Here is a 19998-nt window from a genome sequence, read left to right as displayed (position 1 = left end):
CTACACAGCTTTCAGTGAACTTTATTTTTGTTACATTTATGTCTTCACTTTTAGAGCATAAAAATAACAACAAAAACAAAACTTAAAAACAATATTGTTCATGTTAGTTATTATAGTTGCATGAAGTTAGCTTTTAACACCGTATAAAAAAAAAACTGTGCAAGTAACCACTGAGTAATCTTGAGGGGCTTGACAGACAAATTCTGTGATGCATGCATTCGTGCAAGACTACATGTTTCATTCCGCAAGCGCCACTTTTGGTGGCCTTTATCATAATCATTTATGTGCAAGTGACTCAAAGCAAGACAAGGGGCCCAAAGATGGTGCAAATGTAAACAAACGGGTGCACGAGCTCCGCTCAGAGACCAACACCTTTTACTTTCGAAAGCGATATGCAAATTAGCCTTAGCCTCAAAGCTCATTCCGGCTAGTCACATGACCACTATCCGCAAAGATTCTGAGAATCTCTTAGTCAATTTCCTCTTTCGCAGTATCGGCCCACTTCTATTGTGACACTTCTGAACAGACTGAGGAAGTTGCACTCGCCTCGCTATAAAAAAAATCTTTAAATGAAAGTTCAAAAAAACGCACCAATACAGGTGCTTTATTTAAAGACACTTGCAGTTTTTTAGTTCCCCGAAGAGGCCCTGTTAACTTGCCTATATGTTATCTGATACAATAGTGTAGGGTGTGAGAAAGAGCATGTTGTTGGTGGAGAAACTTTGGTTTAGTTCAACGTCTAGTCGAATATCCTACAGCAAAAACGTTTTCATTACTGCTATTATGCTCTGCAATTGGCACTGACTGAATGATCTGTACTTTTTAGGATATTAATTTGATCTGAAAGAAGTCGTTCTGTTCCCAACATGAACAATAGTTGGCATTTTTTGGCAGGTCCATGTTGTTTTCATAAGCTAGCTATAGATGTCACTCCCCAAGTTTGCCAATTTATGAATGCTTGGAGCTTTTCATTTGAAGGTGAATGCTGTTGGCACAACACTATGATTTAGTTCCGAAGCCACTTCTATTCTTTTTGTCAAGTAAAGATGCATTGAGCATTTAGAACAATAAAACCTTTTTTGTACTTTTCTATATAGGTTCAGTGGGCAGGTTAGACACAGGTTCATTTGTTAAAATCAGGACCTTGACATTTGAAACTGTAGGAAGATCTGAGTTTAAACACAGGAGGAAAACAGCAGCTGGAGATTCGGTCTGCTTTTGGTTCCCCATTTGGACTGATGTTGGTATTTCCATCTGTCTTACCCTTTCCATTCATTACAGCACAGTGAAGTGGATAATCAGACCCGTTGTCAGTGGGTGCTGCGGGGGAGAGCCAGGGATTTCCCTTTGCTCCTTTGCATTATTCTGACTCATATATGATGATAAACACCTGCCTTCTTTTTTTCCTGATTTCACCCCAAATTTGAATAACAAACAGCTTTACTACGATGGTGCTGCCACGTGGGGCTGTGAACTCAGCTGGAACTTTTACATGTACAAACATTTAGGAGAATGAAGGAAAAATATTTCCTTAAGTATATGTTGACCTAAATTACACCTTCAACATTTATACTTTGGGTTAAGGGTTTTCCAAACCTGCTTACTTCAAAGGGGTAGTCCACCCAAAATGTTTTCTCATCACTTGCTCACTCTTATGTCGTTCCTAACCTGTATGACTGTCTTTCTTCTGTGAAACACAAAAAAATCTTGAAGAATGTTGGGGTCCAAACACATTTGGACCATGCTGACTTGTTTTTCGTTTTTTGACAAAAAAAAAAAAAATTTCAAGATATCTTCTACAGGTTGGGACTAACATGAGGGTGAGTAAATGGTGTCAATTTTTAATCCTTAACCACGCTATGGACATGAATAAAGGTCACATGGCACATTGAGATGTGATCAAACGTTTCTAAGGCTCTTTTGATCTGGGACAAAAATTAACCACATAGCAATGCCTTAGAAACAAATCGGAACACCCAAGCATCACTGGCGGTGGGTTTTGCAAATCTGAATAAATACTTATTCAGACAATATAAAAGGTTTCCCACTTCCAAGAATTTACTAAGGTGTTCTGAGTGATTTCTATAGTCTGTCTGTGATTTCTGGTGTAATGACCAGTCAAAAGTGCCCATTTTTACAATATTTTTCTAAATATCACGAATGGAGAGGTTTTCTAAAATATTTTGAAAGAGTTTCTTATTTTGAAAGTGAAAACTGAAAGTGACGTGTGGCCAACTATGGTGACCCATGCTTGGAAATTGTGCTGTGCATTTAACTCATCCAAGTGCACACACACACCCGGAGAAGTGGTCAGCCATATTGCTGTGTCACACGGGTAGCAGTTGGGGGTTCGGTGCCTTGCTCGAGGGTCTCACCTGGTTATTCACTCCCCCCACCTATAATTCCTGCTAGATCTGAGTCTCGAACCTGCAACCTTCAGGTTACAAGTCCGACTCTCTCACTATTATGCCACAAGTGCCCCAAATTATTTTAACAAAGACTATTTATTTAGTCCAAAAAGTACAATTAATAAATATCGTGAAATATTTTTTGTCTTTATTATGACAGGACAGTGTAGAGATGACAGGAAGCAAAGTGGGAGAGAGAGTGAGGGGGGCAGTTATGGGGACGGTCCTCGAGCTGTGATTCAAACTTCGGGACGCCCATTGTGCAATGACACTATGCCAATGCCCACGAGGCTATTGGCACTGACATTGTGAAATATTATGATGATTTTGAATAACTGCTCTATTTTAATATATATTTAACATGTAATTACTGATGCTAATCTGGTGCTCAAGAACCATTTCTTATTATTATCAAGGTTGGTAATGGTTGTGCTGCTTAAGACTTACGTAAAACTATGAAACACTAATGCTCAAAACAACAGCAAACATCTGAAATATAAATATTTTAAAATATCATATATGTCTTGACTGTCGCTTTTAATCCATTTAATGCATCACGGCTGAATAAAAGTACTAAAAGTTACTTTCTTGCAAAAAACTAAAATTACTTTTTTTGTGTAAATCTAGCCATGCGATATTCTGATCCCAAGATACATGTTATAAGTCTACACTCATTTTATGCAAGCTGCACCCTTTATAACATGTGCTTTATTTATTGGAACCTAGAGGATTTTTATTTTTTTTATTGTGTTGATAGACTTTCTAACAGACAAAAAAATATTTTATTTTGATCTGATTGATAGATCAATTTTAATGATCTCTGAGATAAGGATACAATTAATTTATTCTGATGATCACGCAAACAAACAGAACACAGACAAACCTTATTGTTTACATTCACATAACTGTGTCTCAACAGCAGTGAAAACATGACTAACCCACCGCAACGATCACTCAGCAAAGGTTGTTTCCCAACACTAAAAGCAAGTGGTTGACCTCTTCGCAGCCAGTGGACACGCTGATGAGAAGAGATCGGCAGTGAATAAAAAAAGCGGAATAGAGAAACTTGCTGGGTAGGTCTACCACGAAAGAGCGATGCCGCTGATAGAATTCATGAGAAAAGAGAAGAGCAGAGGTCCACCAAGCAAGAGCAAAACCACAAGCTCACTTCCACTAATGTAGGCCACAGATAGTGTCTCGATTCTAAGAAAGAGGCAGGCCCAGCTTACAAAAGAGAGAGCTTAGACCCGCCCCTGAGGTTTGGCGGTCATCGATAAGGTTAATCCTCAAAAAGCAGAGCCGCTGTGACATCACAATGAGCTGAATTAGAAGAATCGAATTTGAAGATTCCCAGGAACTTTACACAACCTACGTAAGTTTAGGAAACTCCATTCACATACTTCAGCAGCAGGAAATGTGTCATATGTAAACAGTATGGACGCCATGAAGTGAAACACAAACTGCCAAAATGAAAAGACAGTTCAGTATAAACACCAAGAACCTACAGTCATGGCCAAAACATTTGTGTTCTGCAAAGTTTGCTGCTTCAGTATTTGTAGATTATTTTTCCACGCGTTTCTACGGTATACTGAAAAACAATGATAAGCATATCATAAGTTTTAAAGGCTTTTATTGGAAAAAAAAATATGAGTCCTTTATTTACAGTCTTGACTTTTTTTCTTTTATAACCTCTGCAATGCACTCTGGCATGCTGGATATTAGCTTCCGGGCCAAATCCTGACTGATGGCGATCTATTCCTGTCTTATTGGTTCTCTGAGTTGATCATAATTTGTTAGCTTCTGCTTGTCCACTCGCCATTTAAGGACTGACCACAGGTTCTCTATGGGGAGTTGCCTTTGATATGGATAAAAAATTTAGATATAAAGGTCTTCAAGCCGCTTCTTTATAGGGGTGACCCCAAATAGTTGAAGATTTGATGCTTTGATTCGAGGAGCCTGATTCGACTACCAATCTAACAGTCGAATATCCGCAAGGTGTTATTGATTATGCCATTCTGACTATATATGAGCGCTCAAATGTCTGATTTCACATTGAACTTGCCGTTTTCTCCCAATAAGTTAATATGCAGCCTATTATGATAAAGCCGTGAATAAGAATCTGAAACGAAAGGAGCTTCAAATAAATATTTTAAAGTGTGTGAATAAATCCAGCCACCTCTATAGATTTATGTTTCACTTTCCATAATCCGTGACCGACAGAGGAGCATCTTGGCGGCAGGGATTTAAAACTTTACCAAGACTCAAACTGACACAGGCAGAGATGGATTTTTTCAACAGGTAGAGTACAAGTGATTTCAGCCGGTGTGTGTGTGTATATATATATATCGTGGATATATTATTTACCTGATATAAGATGCATTTGGTTTTGAGTCAAGCGCTTCATTGTAGTACTATGGTGATTATCTCTTTACCTCGCAGCACGAGCATGTCAAACTACAATGCAGAATATTAATAACTATGACTGGACTGTCACACCCTTACCATTATTATAATAAAACGCTGTGAATTTTTAGAGCTTAGCTGCTGTGTTTCTGCACACTGTTTCATGAAGAACGCGTCCACAAAAGGAGTCCGCATTCAGAGCCCCGCAGATGTTCATGTGCATTCGGGCTCTTTTTGCAGATAGCCTATCAGTCTTGATATTAATGTTATGTTGTATTAATAACGAAGCGTATTCTATATGAAATTATGAGTTTAATCCCATTGATTCAAACCTTGCTATCAAATGCTCACACTACTGGTCATCTTCAGCTCAAAACAGAAATGCAGAACATTAATAACTACTGTCATATAGGCTAACTTTATAATGAGATCACTATTGTAAAAATTGCGAATTGTTAGGGTTTCACTGACGTTTAGTGTTAATTATCTTCTAATCCAAACATAAAACATTATTTACCCCGTTTGTATTTGCGAGGCATTTGTTACACATTTTCCCTGTGTGTTAACATCAGTAATTATGGCTGTCGAATGTCTGACTTGACTCCATGTATTTTGCCCTGCCCCCAAACACATATGATTCGACTATTAGTCGAATATCAGCAAGATTAGAAAATTCCGATTCGACTATGAAAATCCTTAGTCAGGGACACCCCTACTTATTTATCACTTTTGCATTGTACTCCATCATGCTGGGAAATTAACGTATCATCACCGAATTGCTCATGGATCTTTGGAAGAAGTCGCTCTTGCTGGATGAATGCACTTGCATTTTTTATTCCTGGCAGTGTTTTTGGGCAGAATTATGGTGACCCACTCCCTTAGTTCAAAAGCAACCCCACACAGGTCTCAGGACGCTTTACTGTTGGCACAACACAGGACTGACTCATGGTAGCATTCTATGGGACGTCCTGAAGACTTCTTCACTGCAGTCCAACCTCTTTCCTTGAAGTTCTTGATGATCAGGTAAATGGTTCTTTCAGGTGAAATATTTCTTGTAACAATTTCCTTGCATGTGAGGCCATTTTGATGCAAAGTGATGATGGCTGCATGTCTTTCTTTGGAGTTAACCATTGCTAACAAGAACACAATGACTGGAAGTGCTTCTACCTTCCTTTTATAGCAATCAGTCTGCTCTTACAATCTAATTAGAATGATAGTGATTTCACCTGACTTGTACTCATTTACACTTTTCACATGTGCTACTGAAATTATTAGTCAATTAATATAAGCTTTTGTGTGTGTGTGTGTGTGTGTGTGTGTGAAAAGTTCATTTTTTGGCCAATGAAGCTTTTAGCAATTATTTAAAATGCATCTAATCACTCTACAAAATATACTCTAGAAACAATGTGAATGAACACCACAACAGTTTAGGCAGCAAACTTTGCAAAACACAAAACTTATGGCCATGATTGTATACCAAACTGATAGGGCTGAAAATATAAACCACATTACAAAATCTGGGAGGATTTTAAAAAAAAAAATGAAGAAATTCTCAAGATTATAAACTTTTACATTTTATGGCTAAACATCAGCAAATCCCAATCATGCTGGAGAACATGATTATCAGGTTTTCTTCATGTCACCTCAAGTGCTGCTGTCATGAAGGCAAATTCTGAAGCAAAATATTCAATTTTCAATTCTCACTCAAATTGTGTAACTTAAATATTTTTAATGCAAATGTATAATCTAAATATATTATTTTTTTAAGGAATAGAAAAATAAGCTTTCTTGTGGTGTCAAATGTTTGGATTGCTATTTTTACTGCGCAAAGCTGTTAGAGTAGTTCGTCAGTGAACTACGGCTATGTGTAGTAAATGCCGCTCTATCTGAAAGCACGTGTTGGAGATTTACTACTAATCACAGAACCGGCTTTTCTGTCGAGATCTGCATGAAAAAAGCATGCAATCTTAACATTAAAGGAAAGCTTTCATAAAAAGCAACCATAATAAAAGATATAAATAGTGACAAAAGATAATATATATATATATATATTGTCATTATTTATTTAGTCCTCCTCCTCTCTCTCTCTCTCTCTCTAACTCTATATATATATATATATACTTACATATTTTAAGTTGTATGATTTTTTTGTGTGTGAGAAACAGACTGATAATTTAATTCATCATTCATGTACATTCAACCCTAGCATCATGTCTAATTTATAAATGAATCATTCACTTCAGTCGGATCTTTTAATTGAATTACTTGATCCAGGTCACAAATCAGATTTACTCAATGATCTATTCAAAATGGTTAAAAGCCCAAAAGAGGCAATAATCAGCATCAGTAAATAATGGCTTCAATCTAAGTCTAGTCCTTACACAAAGATTTAGAAGACCTTAGAAGTACTGGAATATGCTGTACAAATCAAAAGAAAAGATAATACGAGACTTGAGTACTTTTTTGCCATTTTAAAGCCTAGCACTGATTCATAATCAGGAGAATTATATGTAATATGTATTATATGTAACCGAAGCCACACAAATTTAACATGATCTCAAGTAAATATGTTATTTTTGGGTGACCTATTCCTGTAGCTGTTTCACAATTTTGCTTCATAACGCAAACAGATATTTTTTAACTTAACTGATATTTTTACTATAGGATTCCTATCAAAGTTGTATAAGGGTTTTTATGCATAATAGTAACCATTGAATGTGATCAAACAGTTTAAATAGCTGGGCTAAGATACATAAAGAGTTTGACTACAGAAATATGTTAATGCAGTACACACATCATCCCACCGGTCACAATTGTCACTGACCTTAAAACAATTTTTTTTACACTTTTCAAAAAAAAAAAAAAAATTATTATTGATTATTTCAAAGGGTTACTAATGACACATCATTTGGATATTTTCCATGTCTGGGAAAAAAATTGGTTAAACCTTGATGCCCTGTGTGTCCAAATATGACTGTGTGGAACATGAGTTGCAGAGTTCATCCAGAAAGAGCTAAGGTCACCGCTCTGACCTGCACTCTCGTATGCTCCTTGACTCCAAATGCTCACAAGATCATCTGACAGGCCACGTCCACCTTTACACAAACGATCAGTAAACATGCTCTTCAAACAAATGAATTGATGCAGTACTCTAAAAACAGGCACCAGTTACAGCAGGCCCAAAATTATCTCCACTCAGTGACCTTATTGACTACCGTGTGTTCTGTTCACTTTCATGAGCCCTAATATGTTATGAATTTGAGATTATGACCGCATAGATCAATGCATATTGATTCTCAAGAGCATTGGGGCATCAGATCACATACATATTTTTAAAGTACAGCCTGTGCTTTCCATAGCTAAGGAAGTACAGTTAGATTTTGAATAATGGCTTATGTGCGGACTTAACAGAGTTACATTAGAGCCAGAAAAGTCAGCTGGTGATCATGAGGGAGTTGCGTAACACAGAGCTTACTACTGCTCCAGAAACACACTGACATTCAAATACACTCATTCATGCTCATGAGACTGTATTACAATTGGCACACTCCATGAAGGTCATCGTGAACCACTGAAAATCCAGCATAAACTCCAGACTTGAATTGTGTGTCTACACGATTTCATCAACAGCTTGGTTTTGTAAGAAATGACACCAAGAGATGGTGATGACGATGTTTTCTGTACATTGGCAAGAGAAGATGCAGCTCTTGGTGGTGTCTAGGTAAAAGTTGGAGATACTTGCTGAGCATCTGCCATCCAGATGTGTAAAAGTTCACAAGAAAACTAAGTTAAAGGGTGCAGACGGTCTTATCACAACCACAGTCTGCAAGTCAAGTGATTGAAACCATTTTACAACTGAGTTTCAAAACCTTTTTCGGTTCAATGGACATTATAAACAACATTTGCGATAGCTCAATCGAAATGTGCTCCTTGACCATTGCTCTACAGCTCATTGTCAGACTTATTGGTTTACGCTGGATCAAACTAGTCAACATCCTCAAGTTCTAGACCATTTCCCGTCTCTCAGAAACCAAGAACTATAAAAAGACATTACGTGAGCAGTGCTTATGTTGAAACCTGTACTTTCCTGTCCTAGAAGGGGTTGATCAATGTCGATCAACCCTTGATTCCAGCATGACTTCAAACTTTGCTCCATGTTTGCCACAAAGCCACAGTGCATGATCTCTGGGAGTCGAATACTAAGCTGGACCAGATAGATGAAAGCTGACCTATGCTTTTCACATTTCATGTTCACAAATATCCAGTGCGTTGACCTTCTTGTGACTGATTTGGAGATTTATGAAAGCTTAAAATTGATTACTTCAAGTTTTATAATAAAATGACATTCAGTAGTGGAGTTAAAGGTCATAATTCACCTATAAATTAAAATATCACCATTAACATCGTTTCAAACCTTTTCGTAGCAAAAATAGTATGATCAAATTAAAAGTGCACTTCAAAAATCCGGATGATGTGCTTAATTAACAAAAAATAAATAAATGAAGTTTGGTATTTTTTGACATTTCATGACCTCAACTGTAGCAGTTTTTCTGATATAACAAAGAGGAAACATTATCAGACTCTGATGCTGGTGGACATAACGCCCTTATAAAATTCATAAACTAGATGGTTGGGTACACGATGCATCACATAAGTGCACAGTGTACAGTACAGTAGATGATGTGTGTTTCCTATGCATACAATTAAAGTCATTTTGGTGTGAACGATCCTATACCCAAGGGTAAGGTGGGAAGACGCCACCGATGAATCTGGGAAAAAGGAATTTCAGCCACACCTTTGCGTTACTCGCTCCGTCAAATCATGTTATGGCATTTGTGGCATCTGCTCTACAATCACAACAAGATGACGAAGTGCAAAATGAGAGGAATGCAGCCGAGCTGTCTGTCAGAGGTTCATGGCAGGGCACAGACAGCTTTGTTTACTACAGAAGCAGGTATCTGGAAGAGATCCTGCTGTGCGTGCAAGGGAAAATAAACAGGGCTTACATTGGAATGCGCTTTGCATATGACGGGGATTTTTATTTACAGATTCAGACATGCGAGGTAAAGGTTAGTGTTGCTTCAGGTAAGGCTGTTCTTAGCCCTGCGTCTGCCGGGGCGCCTCAGACAGATCAGAGAAAATAACATTTGTTCCTGAAATAGCACCTTGCTTAAGGGGAAAGTGAAAAAAAAAAAACTGACTTGACAAAAGGAAGTACACATATATAAACTCAATTCTGAGGAAATGGAGTGGACAAAAAAAGCCTAGATGACGAATATAAAAGGGTTTTGTTGCAATATCCCATACAAAAGTTTTTTGAGAGCATTAAAAAAAAAAAGCAAGATGCAACAGCAGGCTGTGAATTACAGCTAAACTTTTGAATAGGCTTTTATTTGATATATTATTTGTTTTCATTTAAATTTTAGTACGTTTTTTATATTTAAATTAATTTTTATTGCAGTAGTAGGTAGTTTTATTCATTTTAGTTTACTTAAAATAACCCGAATATGAACTAAATAACTTGAAATAACTACTTTTTTTCATCTAATATTTCTATTTCTATTTCATTTCAGCTTCGTTTCATTTGCCAAAAACTATTTTTAATAGTTTTAGTTAACTATAACAAGCATTGTAAATATAACATTTGCAAATGATTTTCTCCAGCATAGGCAATTATTCTGTAAAGTAATCAAGCTGATTAGCATAACTGTAGATAAGACCATATTAGTACGAAATTCAAATGACGTTAAAAGTGCACCCATATCAGCTATTTTTGTTTGAACTTTGAACGTGGCTCATCCAATCAGATTTTAGAGCCATAACTATACTTTTTGAATATTTATTCAAATACAAAAACCTCTAGCAAACTTCCCATCACAGCCAGACTGTTGCAGACCAGGTGAAGAGGTCCGCCCACATACTTGGGCGCTTTTATCCCACTATATTGAAATTTGCTTGGAAAGAGGGAGTCTTTGATAAAATGCACTTCAGAAGAAATGTGCAAATCCGAGTCAAAAACAAACAAGTGCACTGTTTCCCGAACAAACATTAAACTTCCTACAGTGTAGGATTCCGATCCAGCCCGTAACCATAATCTTCAATGGACGACTGGAAAAATAAAGCATTTTAACGGACTCTCGTTACAGTACAAAAAACCTGCACCTTTTAACCCGCTGACCTGCGAAGCTGAGCTATTGATGGCCAAAGTTAGTAAACTAAAATGGTTAAACTGTTTTGAAGAGCCTAATTAATGTTTGTTTAGATGGCTGGGTCAGGTCACCCCACTCCTGAGAGTAAACAGCCAGTGTGTGTGTGTGTTGGTAACGGTGTCAACTGCTTCCCCGTTCACTAAAGACCAGGTCGAGTTCTGGAAAGAGGGGCGGTGCTCTGGATAACCAGCAGAGCAGCACTGGAAAGGAGAGCGAATGCTGGGAGCAAGGGCAGGAATCTAACACATGACACCGTTTCCCACGGATCATAAAGGAGAAGCGCATTCCCAACACGAAACCCTGCACAACAGTTACAAAGTTTTCACCAGGATGTGGTGATCCAGACTTAGTGATTCACAACAAAACTGTTTTTAAAATTAGGCCTATAGCGGGTTATTGCAAAAGTTGTTGAACATTGTAGATTGGTGGATTCGACTCGTTTCAGCCAATCAAACAGCTAATGTGTGAAACCACGAAACCTCTTGAAAGTTTTTCTTTGTAATAACAAAACTGAAACCGCAGGGCCTGAATTCTCACTATCAAGCAGAAGACACAGGTGTTTGTGTAAGTATGTGTCCGTATTAGTGCTCGTTTTCTGTAAAAATGAAACATACTCATACCCATGATGCAGTGAAACGTGATGGGTCTGATCAGAAACCAGGAGCCAGCGGACACTCATTATTTCCACTTATACTCCTTAATTCACAACAATTGGGTTGATATGTACCTGTTAAATGTTTGGACATAATCTGTTTCTCGTGATTTTAAATAATCTAAAGCCTTCTGCTTGAATGTAGTTTTGTAGACAAATATAAATGATATGTACGTGCATTTCTTTTTCAAAGTCGCTTTTGGTATAAATGCATAAATGTAAAACAAACTTTAGGCTTGATACTGAAAAAAGCAGTCTATATATGTGCAGCACTGTATGCACAATCCTTCAATACGGTTTAAAAGCTTCCCGGGATGCAGCTCACAAAGTTTTTCAAGAATGTCCTGTGGATGAAATATAAGATGGATGGAATACAGTACTAATAAAGAACAGGAAGGTTTGTCCAAACTTTCAACTGGCTTTCAACTACACCACCACCACCACAAATTACCATTGAATAGTTCCCAGGATATAAACCTGTGAGATAAAATACTTTGGAAAATCATTTGCAAAACCAATTTGCAAACATTGCATAAGCATTTGCACGCGAGCGCCATGAGCCTCCTAAATGCAAACTATGAACTATGAATGTCAGGTTGGGCTGTGTTGAACAAAAGAAACTGAATTATTACAAAATCCAGAGTCATACAGGGTTGAAGGTGACATGCAGAAATCATGTTATTCTCTTATTAGTGAAGCTTTCTACATCGAGCAGATTACCACTAAACTAAACTATTTCTACATTCAAAAGTCTGGGGTCATTAGGTTCTTTTATGCATTAAATCTGTAAAAGTGACAGACAATTATAATGTTACAAAAGATTTTTATTTCAAATAAATGCAGTTCTTTGACATTTCTATTCATCAAAGAATCCTAAAAAAGGATGTTTCATGATTTCCACCATATTGAAGAACATGAACATGAATAATAATGACAAATGATCCTTGAGCATTAAATCAGCATATTAGACTGATTTCTGAAGGATCATGTGACACTGAAGACTGGAGGAATGATGATGAAAATTCAGCTTTGCATCACAGGAAAAAACTACATGTTAAAATATATTGAAAGATAAAACAGCTGTTTTAAAATAGTAGTAATATTACTGTTTTTACTGTATTTGGATCAGATAAATGCAGTCTTGGTAATCACTTCTAAGTGTTGGTAAGAATTCTTTCGAACCATTTTTAAAAATGACCAAGTCCAAACTGTTTAGCAGTAAATAATGTCAGGTTGTTTATAACAGGAGTATAATAGAGATAATCATGGGAATAAAACACTGCTCTCCTGACCCATCTTTTCATAATGTGAGAACCAAAACAGCAACAAAACAATGAGTTGACCAGGAAAATAAGGGCAAAATCTGATAGCAGTGATCTGTTTTGCTGCTGCCTTGTTGACAGGACTGATTATGTGATGAGAACAATCGTAAATTCATCAGCACACATCATTAAAGAATAACAAGTAAATAGACAACTCAGGGAAAATAGGATCTTTATATATATATATATATATATATATATATATATATATATATATTCAATCCAAGTTAAGTCTGGTTGCGTCGATTCCAAATTAAGTGTGATAAACATAATTCTGAAAGCAGAACTAAGACATACCAAGTCTCACATTATAAGGAGCAGTTTTGATATTGCTTTGCTTCTCTTTAAAGGAAACACAGCATTGGTGCAGCCTTAAAAGGATAGATCACTCAAAAAAGAAAAAAAGAGTAGGCATAAAATGACCATGTAAAGCTGAATTTCAGAAGAAAGAACCTTTGACTAAATGTCATAAGTCAACATGGTCTCCACAATTATCTAAAACACATTCATATCTATTACGTCAAATCAACAGCCTCCAGTATGAAACTGTCCTGCCCTGGGTTATCATGATCCCACTGACTGTGAGAACCTTATGACCATTGGGCCAGTTATATAACGTGTATTGTTTGACTCGAGTGATTGTTTGGAGATGGATAGTTTCACACCTGCGGTGCAAGAACTGTGGCACAGTGTCCCTGATGGGAACGCTTCATGTAGGTCAACACATCACATGACTGTCAATCAAATCCTGTGTAAAACTCACACAAGGGCCTCTGTATATTAATGAAAACAGGAAAAAGATTAATGAACTGAATGTGTGTGTGCAAGAGAGAGAGAGGATAAAGAGACAGATTAACAGAGCAAGAGGAGGAAACAGAGACATGAAAGAGAGAATGAAAAAGGAAACAGGGTAAGATGCCACTCAATGGTGGTAGTTAAATATCTGAAGAGAAAAATCCTAGTAAATAAAAGTATATATTTTGATGGATGGCATACACTAAAGTATCTAGGTGCATCATCAGTTTAAGAAAGCAAACTACAAAGAAATACATTAATAATACATCTGCTGTACCACTTTGATCATTCATGTTGAATTTATGTTGAAAGGGTCAAAAAGGGTCAAAGGTGAACGCCCATAGTGGCTTGGGTGTAACATCACACCGTGAAGGGTTCAGATGGAAAAACCAGGAAACGGAAACAAAAGTCAGAACTTGGGGTTTTAAGCTGAAACTGAAGTGTAATAGAAAACTGCTTTCATATTCTGGTGTCACACAGTACAGTGCTGAATACTTCAGATATGTTGATAAGTAGCGCCACCTAGAGGGAAGTTCTGGTAGCTGCTCAGAAACTCAACAGGTTATATAGATAAGGTTGACCATTACTATTAGTTTTAAAAACAAACCAAGAATATATTCTGAATGCAAGTTTGCAGTGGAATCAAGCAGAATAAGATCATAAACATGCATTAAGAAATTAAAAATACTCCATGATAATTTTAATGTTGAGCTTATTGCATCATGTGCAGTGAACTGTTACTATATTTTTTTTTTAAATAGCGTGTAAAATAGCACATTATGCAATCATACAATCACTGTAAGCAATAGTTTTCTACATTGTTGTCCCTGTATCACTAAATTTATTCAAACAAGTGGCATCTAGCTAGTGAATAGGGAATAATTTTTATTTTATTTTTTTAATGCAATTTTGTGAGAAAATGTTTTTAACACTGATAATAATAAATGTTTCTTGAGCAGCAAATCAGCATAGCAGAATGACTTCTTAAGGATCATGTGACACTGAAGACTAGAGTAATGAAGCTTAAAATTCACCTCTGAATCACAGAAATAAATTACACTCTAAAATAAATTCAAATGGAATTATTATTTTTAAAATAGTAATAGTTTTTAACAATATTACTGTATTTTTATTCAAATGAATGCAGATTTGGTGAGCATAAGAGACTTCTTTAAAAAAAAAAATTACCTTACCGATCCCAAACTTTTTAACATAAAATAATATAAACTCAAAACAGATTATATGGTCATTAAATTTGTCACGATGGAAATGAAAGGTTAAGTTAAGCACATTGCATTGTGAGATACAGTATTGTTGCAACACTGTGTATTTTACCAAAAGCATGGGTATTCTGTTTCTTTAGATGGCATTTTGCCAAACTGAAAATGACAATCACCCAAGTTCTAGATGATGGTCAATAGATGAAATAGATAACGTCTACTAAATCTTTTGACTTTAGGTGAACACCAGGTGTTTAATAGTGTACCCACCAACAGCTCTGAAGAGGCAGGCACCATCTTCCTTCATTTTTTTGATGACAAATCCTTTCTTTTCCCGGAGTGCTTTTTCAAACCAGTGTTCCTGCTGTAACAGAGGAAGAATTTCGGAAAAGACACAGTGGGAGTTTATTATAAAGTGCTCGATAAACAGACAGTCTTCTAATGAGAAAGTTATTGTTGGTAACATTTATTTTGCGCATCAAAGTCATCAAGAACATCACAAAGGAGCTCACATTTTTATGCACCAGCAGCATCAAAACTCCTGTAGACAAACAAGGTCATGTTTATTTACCGAACTTGGTTGATCACAAGTGATCATGAAATTGGTCTACATGAATTGCAGATGATACCAATAATGTCTATTTTCTTCAATCATTCATTATACATGATTTATAAAAAATGATGAATGTGTGAGCAAAGATAGGTCTGAACAAGAGAATGGGTTGCGTTTCTCAAAAGATCGTAGAAATAATCAGACCAAGGTTCTCTACGATCTACTTAGGCTTACGATACTTTTGGGAAATGCAACCCAGTTCTGTATGTGCTCCTGAAACCCAGATGACAATCAGCATTTGAACCAGTGCTTCCCTCTGGAATATCTACTGGGTTTTTGGAATAGAGTTTTGAAATAGTTTTAAAAATAACTGATAAAAATGTTAGAAAACCCAAGTCAGTATATCATTTCACAGCCAAAGTGTTAATACATTTATATGAGTATATTTTAAGGTTTTCTGAATTTCAAGATTAATCTGAAGTATAAACCTAAAAATGTTTGAGCCATTATAGTGAAAGTCAACATGAAAAATTTGAAACCCATTGTACTTTCAATTTTATTATTTAAACAAAGTTATTTATATATCTAAGACATCGAAGATATTTTTTCATTAATGTTTTAATTTATACACTTCTGTTGTGCAACATCTTATGTATTTTTTATATTCTCTTATCTTTTTTTTAATATAAATGGTTATATTCTCATTTGATTACATCTTATATTAATATTAATTCAATTGTTAACGTTTAGTATTTCATTTCATTAGTCACAGAATAAAATGGACAAGTAAAATAAATAGATCAGAACTGTAGGGAAATATTAGTTTGAAATAAGTAAATAAAATCAGTGGAGTTAAATTGTGAAGAAACAAGTTTTGCTTTTATTCCTTCTCAAGGTCTAACTAAGATGTGGAAATTATTTCCTTCCTCATTAAAGGTAAATGAATATCGTGATAAATATATACCATATGACATGCAAAAATTAGAGATCACCCAGCCCTAGACACTATATTATGAGAAATTAAATACGCACTGTTTTGATTTCATTTGACTTTAAAGCTGCAGTCCAAGTGAAATCCAGAAAGGATTATGTGTTTATGAAACACATGTGAATGAATTTAAATCATATACCGGTTTTAAATGTGCTTCTCATTACAGATAGCCTGGGATTACACAAGATTTGTATTCTAAAGACAACCAGTTCGAAGGAAGCATAATTTGCTTTTTGTTGTGTTAAAAGAACTTCTTAATATGAAATGGCAATTAGAGATTAGACTGTACAGAAATTGAAATCTACATGCTAATACACATTATATTCACATACTGTAGTCACGTAATGCTGATGTTAACATTAATAATTTGAGAATAAAGTATAACAATAATAATAATTTGCATGGTTTGATGTGATTTGAGCTCATTTAGATTAAATCACCACTGGTAGCGTGATTTATTATAACGCTTTTTTCCTCAGTTGGACAGAACACGTGACAGTCTGGTTACTTGTTCAGATGACAATACACAGTGAAAGTTCTTATTTGGGTCATATATATTCCAAGACATAGGTTAGAATCTGTGATTTTGAAGTACAGTGGATATCCACACCAGTACGGTGACTGACGGCCAGCACATATACTCCTCAAAACTTTCGATTAATCCACGCTGGAGCTGTGCCGGAGCACAACCCATGCAAGGAAGATAATTCCGCACATAGCTGCAATTGCAGGTTTTCAAACAGAGATGGCGACAAGGAGGCAAAACTTATAGACTGCAGCTTTAAAGAATGACCCTCTCTTCTATAAAAAATGCATTTACTTAAGTTTACAAACTTCTTGTTTCATTTTAAAGGGGTTATATGACAGTGCTAAAAAGAACATTACTTTGTGTATTTGTTGTAATGCAATGTTTATGGGGTTTAAGGTTCAAAGAACACATTATTTTCCACATAATGTACATTATTGTTTCTCCTATATGCATTGTCTCTCCTCTAAAAGCTAGGTGTGATCTGATTGGTTAGCTATCCAGTGCATTGTGATTGGCCAAATGCCTCAAGCATGTGACGGAAATTTTACGCCCCTTACTATACTGTGATGCCGTGTCCCAGCGCGACGAAACAAAACCAATAAAACCCATTACGAACGAGGCATTTGTTGCATTCAGTGGGGACATAATTTCTGATTATAATGACTTATACTGTCTTTTTACCTGGTGCTTTGCATATCGCGCTGCATAAACATAATAAACATAACCATGTCTGCATTTGTGATCGGAGAAACGACATACAAGGGCTCCTCTACACTGCTCAAAATTTGCATTGAAATCATCAGTGGCAAATTCTTTAAGTACTTACAAGCAGTGAGTCTGAACAGCCGGCATTGTAGGCTACAACAATGAAGGAAACGGTCCTTCGTAAAATATGCTGCACACATATGAATATTTGGGTTGAACTGTTGTAAATACAATTTAACCACTAATTTTCTAGTTGTGTCCTCTTTTGGAAGACCAAACAAAGTATTTTCGCTCATAACAAAACACACAGCATCTCCACGACATGACGGCAGCAGCAACAACACTACAGCGAGAATCAATGTTATGCTTTCTTTCTTTGCGTCAACATTTGGGTGGTGTTATGCAAATCTTGTGTTATGCAAATCTTCCCACACAGTGACGTAGACATGTGGGGGCATGTTTAAACGAGGTGTTATAAGTGTCTTAACTTTTATAATGAATATCTCTTTGGGTTTGAGACTTTAGTCTTTGCAACTTTAGGGATTGTATACATTCACAAACAGCTTGTAAGATTCCAAAGAGAAAGGAAAACCTGAAATTGCATCATATGACCCCTTTAAAAACACTAGTTTCCAGCCCAGACAAACCTCTGCATCCATATTACCTTACAAGAAGTCTAATCATGTATCGCATCTAATACTGAGAAACAAATCAATTAATGCAGGGCACAGCATATAAAACTATAAGACATCATGCATTTTCACTTATACCTGCATCAGTTGTTTATCAGTCTGCCTATCTATCTGATTACTTATTTATTTGCCAGTCTATCTACCAAGCTGTCAGTCTGTCTAGTGTCCATTCATCAAACTATCTATTGTTCTGTTTTTCTTTCTATCAATTTATACCAGTTTCTAAACAGTGTCAGAAGCAGAAAAATTAGCACACTATATTGTTGTGAGGTGACATCATCCATCCACATACCTGTTCAACAGTCGCTGGGTCCTCTGACTGTAGTCTGGAAGCATTTTCATACTCATCCTCACTGTTATACCCGGCTCCTTCCTCCTGCTCGGGACTGGGACCCCCTCCTCCTCCTCCACCGCCGCCGCCGCCGCCTCCTCCCGTCGCCCCGGGTCCGGTCCCTCCACCAGCCACCCCACCGGAGCAGGTAGTCTGTCTCCTCCTCTTACTGAGCCCAGGCCCCGAGCAGCACCCTCCCATCCCACCTCCACAGCCCACCCCTCCTGACAGCTCAACCCGACCCCCGGACACGCACGCCATTCCCGTCGCATCCCCCGGGCCAACCGGAGACCCTGCGCCCACCGGCGGAGGAGAGGCCTGCTGCGGCCGGGAGCTGGATTCAGTGCGCCTGTCGTCTCTGGACGGTGGCGGAGCGGCTTGATATGACCAGGGAGGCGGGGAAGCACGGGGCCTCGAACCCGGCCGGACCCCGTGGGAGTGCTGGTGCGGATCAGATCCGGTCCGGCGGTCGGTGTCATCGGGGTGATCAGACACACCGACAGAGGAGCTCGGCTTCTTCTTCGGTAGGATCGTCATGACCGTTCAGGGAGGGAGGGTGTCCGTTTTAACTACTCTGAATGCGTTCCAACATTTATACTTGAGCGTCTTTTAAGTCGCAATACTCGCTCCTGTCACCCCGGAGCGAATTTAATTCAATATGAAGCGGTTTTGAGGGTAAAAACGGCGGATAACAGAACAAAAACAAACCGTCTTCCGTCCCTCGGTCCTGCTGTTGCCACACAACATCAACATACAGCTGACGACACCGCAACGTCATTTCCGTCTCGCTGCTTGTTCCGCCTCTGCTTCAGAAGCTGTCAGTTGAATTGTTCATTCATTCATTCGTGTGTTTTGTTTGCTGGCCAGCACTTTATGGTCCAGTAACTAGAATCCACCCCTGGTATTTATGACCTCTTATCTATTTATCATGAGTTTTTATTTAACCCGAATAAAATGTTGAGTGTGCTATTCAAATCACTGCATCACTCACCATGTGGAGCTATATCATCCATTACCATGTGCTAATCTTGGAAACAGTTAAAATGGGTAAAACCCAGGTCACGTTTCACACTGTATAAGCAAAAGTGTGTTTGTAAATGTATAGCCTTACAATAAAATTATATATTATATAAAATTATATATATATATATATATTATATATATATATATATATATATATATATATAT

The 19998-nt window shown here is 37.1% G+C and overlaps 1 protein-coding gene across 2 annotated transcripts in view; it reads right to left on the bottom strand.

The window, feature by feature from the left end:
* otud5a (OTU deubiquitinase 5a) overlaps positions 1 to 19582 on the bottom strand; it is a 30296-nt gene extending 10714 nt beyond the window's left edge. Inside the window, exons 1-3 of one of the 2 annotated variants that reach the window (XM_052563748.1) lie at positions 18772 to 18890; positions 15522 to 15550; positions 15280 to 15373 (exon numbers count right to left, since the gene is read on the bottom strand). In XM_052563748.1, the coding sequence (XP_052419708.1) occupies positions 15280 to 15373; positions 15522 to 15542 (115 nt within the window). In that variant the 5' untranslated portion in view covers positions 15543 to 15550; positions 18772 to 18890. Of the gene's footprint in view, positions 1 to 15279; positions 15374 to 15521; positions 15551 to 18771 lie in introns of both variants that reach the window. The other variant, XM_052563747.1, reaches the window with a different exon arrangement.
* Between the last annotated feature and the right edge of the window lie 416 nt (positions 19583 to 19998).

The sequence above is a fragment of the Carassius gibelio genome, chromosome B8 (assembly GCF_023724105.1).
Source record: "Carassius gibelio isolate Cgi1373 ecotype wild population from Czech Republic chromosome B8, carGib1.2-hapl.c, whole genome shotgun sequence".
NCBI lineage: Eukaryota > Metazoa > Chordata > Actinopteri > Cypriniformes > Cyprinidae > Carassius > Carassius gibelio.
The sequence above is the reverse complement of the archived record's forward strand: the minus strand, read 5'-3'. Positions and strand labels throughout refer to the sequence as shown.